We start from the raw sequence: 4,681 nt of genomic DNA, 5'->3' as shown, positions 1-4,681 counted from the left end.
TATATATATTATCATTTTTCAGGATTCTAATACAAATATATAATTTTTTTCAGGATTCTTTAATGAATAACAAGTACAAAAGAACAGCATTTATTTGAAAAGTGTTTTTTATAACATTGCAACATTTTTATTGTAACTTAAAATTTAAATTAAATTTTAATTCATTAAAAAACTTTTGAGTGGTAGTTTATGTAAAATGTCAGTATTCTTTATTGCATATATTTTTATATATACAATAATGTACATTTTATATTATAGCATTATGGATTATTTGTGGATTTTTTTTTTATTTATTCATTTTATTTGTTTATTATTCTGCATAAATAATTAATTTAAAATATTTAAGATTACATAGAATATTGAAATTATATTTAAGATTTTTATAGAACATTGGAATTATTTTTAGCATTATAGTTTCCAACAGCTTTAAAAAAAAATAACAAAATCTTGAGAACTCAAATTAAGTGATCTAATCTCACACAATCCAATTTATCAACACTTGAAGACATTTTTCTGTTTGAATGTACTTTAAAATGACCTTTTTTAAAATGGAAAAGGCACTTGTTTGATGATGACTCCTCCTCTCCTTCAGCAATATTAAATATTAATCTCCTTCAGTCTATTTATTCTCAATCGATACGCTGTGTTAACACCAAGACTGCTTTCCCTCTCAGCTCAGGCTCTGGTGATTAATATGGCAGTTAATGGCATCATCTCTTACATTTACTGGTCAATGTGTCATTACTTTCTAATCAAGATTGTGGTGTGACGACCCCGGCACCTGCCACAGATGCATGGCAGAACAGTGTAAATTATCAATCATGTCGAAGCAACTTAATGGATCAGTAAATCTACAAGGAATTGGCAAGCACCCATGATAAATATAGCTAATAGACCACATTTTGGGATGCGAGATGGGTATGTACAAACAATTATGTGAATTATATAACAGCGGAGGTGCTGGTTTAATAAAGAAGTGGGCGTTTTTTGGATGAATAAGTAGTGAGTGTTTAGTGTTGGATTTGTGTGCATATTCAGCAGACTGTTGTTTATAGTAACTGCTGAAAGTGTGGAGAGAGTTGAGTAGTAAACAGCCATATGGAGATGTTTGCGTAAGTTTTAAAGTGTGAGTACATATGCTAGTCTATGGCACGATTTCAAAACTGAATCCTTCTCCTTCCTATCCGCAGGTTTTCCCAATGAGCCGGCAGCAGAAATCGCCCTGAAGACCGTGCATGACTGGATCCTAAGCAAACAAGATGAGGTAGGAGCAGTAAACCCTTCTTAGTTCACATGTCCTCGCGCTTCAAGTTAGAGGAGAATACCTGGTTTGAAGGGCAGATTTTTTTTTTTTATAATAGGAAATGCTTGTGAAGAAAAGGATGTGTTGGAACCGGAATCCACAGTCCATTTCTCTGATGGAAAATCAATTAAAGCTTACAGCTCTTCCAGGAGGAAAATGTGAAGTGGCAACTGCTCTCCTCAATTGTCATGTTTGTCCTTAGCCACTACTAAAGACGTATGATAATGCTTGGCTACACAACTTTGAGGTTTGAGCACTTTTTAGCAAAGCATTAATGACCTGCCTATTCTTATATCTGAGAAACTAGATCTAGGCAACAAATTCCTTGTGAAATCCCAAAGAACCAAGCTGCCTTGATCATCTGTGCAGCTAGTTACCTTCACACGCTTTGAATTCGAAAGCATTTCAGCTTGAGTAATGTCCTTACATGGTCTGTTGGCTTTTTAAATGGGATTGTACTGCCTATTCGGTGCATGAAGGTAGGGAGGAAGTGTGAATAAAATAAGCAAAATCTTCAAAATGAATTTGTACATCAATTAAGTCATTACAGTGCTGTTGAAAGATCGAACGCATGAATGTGTAGTGATGTTGACAGGTGGATATGCTAATTAAGTGTTTGACTTGACAGGTTTATTTGTGATTATTTACGTCATTGTCTTTTCATAAAGATTGCTTCAGTATGTTTAGACCAAATTGACTGCACAAAGCTTATTGCATGATTTGTTTTAACAGTCGTAGAAGTGGATAAATGAAATCCCCCTTAACTTCACATTAACTGAAGTACAGCTGCTGACCTGCCAGTTAATCATCCTGTTGTTAGATTGAACAAGATCAATAACTCAATCACTCAGCAATCATAAACTGTAATCTTGTGCTTGCTCTTGAGTTATTTGACTTTGATGATGACAAGTGAGTGGTACTGTGACAGAGTTTTTCAACGGGGTCTGTGGACCCCTTGTGGAATATAAAATAATTGCAAGGGATGATTTATTTATATATATATATATATATATATATATATATAGTCATTTATTGCCACTTTTCTCTTAAAGTGCCCTTTAAATGTTCAGAAATGTTGCACAATACTAGCACAAATCCTTATTATTTAGTGACTTTGCATCAATTAGGCACAACAGGAACTATGAAAACACATTTTATTAAATATAAAAATAATGCACTGAGGATATAAAACCTATTTTATAAAGCCTCTTTAAACTGTGTACTAATGTGTCTGTTGTGTACTAGCCTTAATTGGTAGTCGATCAGTAAAGCTATAAGGATGTGTACAATAATCTCAATAATTCAGTAAATAAAACCTATTTTCCTATTCTCTTAATCCCAGTAAGCTCATATTTGCAATAAACAGAATTAAATTAAGACTTCAGACTGCTTGTGAAGGACGTGTAGCAGCTACAATACTAACACTTTGCATATGGAAAAACAAGAAGCCTTATCATGCTCAAGAAATCCTGGGTTTCCTAAAAATTAAGAGATTTAATATGGATCTTTGTTCATTAATCAGGATGTACTCTGTGCAAGAGGAATATAAATGGAGTAGTTCTATGAACAACCCGTAGTCATACACTCACTTAGAAAAGCATACAAACAAATAAAACTTTGTGGGTGCCACTCTCATTCCTCCGGGTTTCTCAGAATAGATTGCATAACAGATTTCTGGGCCGCTTTTATTGAGTGGCCTTTACCTGCAGGAGCAGAAGGCAGTTTAATTTATTGTGATTGTTAGGCCAAAGCAAAGCCTGCAGGTAGATTGTGAACTGAAGGGAAGTGAGGATTAATTACAGAGTATTTAGCCAGAGAGGACAAAACACAGCAAGGGCCGTAAGAGGGATTTATTGTTCTGTTCTAATGGCGTGTCTTCACCCCAAGTCTTGCCTGATCTTTTTACTGACTTCTAACATTGCTTCTGATTTATTTATTTACAGCTGCTGATACTGCTTTCTCCACATATTTTCTATTTTTTTCCCCCATGCTGTCTGCATTTTTTAGGAATATAATTTTTAGAACTTTTTCAGATATTCGCCTGATATCCAGTTTATTTAGGCACTTTATCTAGCCCATTGTTTCAGATGATGATCAAATGATGAGTGCCTTTAGAAATACCTTTTTTTCTGAGATTTTGATGCCTTTTATAGGTGCAGATATGTATGGACTCAATGTGTTGAATCACTAGGCCATCGTTCTGATACCTAAAGATGTTTTATAATGAACTTCAGAAGGGAGATACTCTGATAATGCCCTGGTAATATTTCAACATAATGATAAAGCTGAGCATAAGAACTCCTCCAAAATGATTCCTAAATTATTTATGGAAAAGGGCAGCTGCCTGAAGCTCTTTATTTGATGTTCCCTGCTGATTGTTGCAGATGTTATCACAGTAATATTATTTCAGTTGAAGGGATAGTTCATCCAAAAATTAAAATTCTATTATCATTTACTCACCCTCATGTCTTTCCAAACCTGTATGATTTTCTATCTTCTGTGGAAGACAAAATAAGATGTGAAGAATGTTGGTCACTAAACAATTTTGGTATCCGTTGGTTATGTTAGTTGTATGTTGGTACTGTTGTTTCAATCTCAGGGGAGTCCCCTAAACTTCAACTTCCAGAGAGATAATTTCATAGGTAATATGGATGACTCCACTCAGATCTTTCACAAAATATTTAAAGATTCATCACTGTCCTTTCCAGTCAGTGCAAGAGTCAGGAAAAGAGAGATGAGTTATAAAATGCCTGAGCTGCAAACCTCCTAGTCCAGGAGCCAAGCAGTGAAAAACTGAGAGAAGATGAGCATTTGACATGAACATGTGACTAGGTCCCCAGATATTCTATTCTATTCTATTCACTACATTTCATTTTGTCAGGCATCCCAGAATACACAGTTGAAACCCCATGCAAGAAGGATAATTTGCTGTGCTGATAGCATCTCTATCTATAACAGTGAGAATGCCATTACTGGCTTGGCATGTGAGAGATGCATTAGTTCATCGAGAGCATCCTGGGACATAAGTGCATGTATGCACTACACTGTTAACTTCACAATAAGGTGCATTAGGCCTGGCTTGTAAATTAGAGCCCGGGCTCTTAGCCACCTTAAGATGCCTCCACTTATATGTGTAATATATCATGGTACAGCCGTGCCGCAGCACCTCACACTCCGACAATTGTGATTGATGACTGAAGGTTAACCTTCGCGGGCCAGGGTGTATGTTCACTATACCGCATTGGGGAAGAGTAATGGAGATGGGGTTTTCTGATGGAAGCTGGGCTGCAGTGAGAAGGGGGTTGGGTTCTTCCCGCAGAAATACAGTAAAAAAAACAGAGATTTTAGAATGCTTTGTTATTATTATTATGCTTTTAA

General features: G+C 35.6%; 1 protein-coding gene across 1 annotated transcript in view; it reads left to right on the top strand.

Moving 5' to 3' along the window:
* Positions 1 to 4,681, top strand: part of macrod2 (mono-ADP ribosylhydrolase 2) — a 606,396-nt gene that overhangs the window by 460,904 nt on the left and 140,811 nt on the right. Inside the window, exon 8 of the mRNA XM_016442374.1 lies at positions 1,191 to 1,264. Coding sequence (XP_016297860.1) covers positions 1,191 to 1,264 — 74 coding nt within the window. The remainder of the gene's footprint in view (positions 1 to 1,190; positions 1,265 to 4,681) is intronic.

The sequence above is a fragment of the Sinocyclocheilus anshuiensis genome, unplaced genomic scaffold (assembly GCF_001515605.1).
Source record: "Sinocyclocheilus anshuiensis isolate Anshui unplaced genomic scaffold, SAMN03320099.WGS_v1.1 scaffold487, whole genome shotgun sequence".
NCBI classification, from domain to species: Eukaryota; Metazoa; Chordata; class Actinopteri; order Cypriniformes; family Cyprinidae; genus Sinocyclocheilus; species Sinocyclocheilus anshuiensis.
Note: the sequence above shows the minus strand (reverse complement) of the source record. Positions and strands in the feature narration are given on the sequence as shown.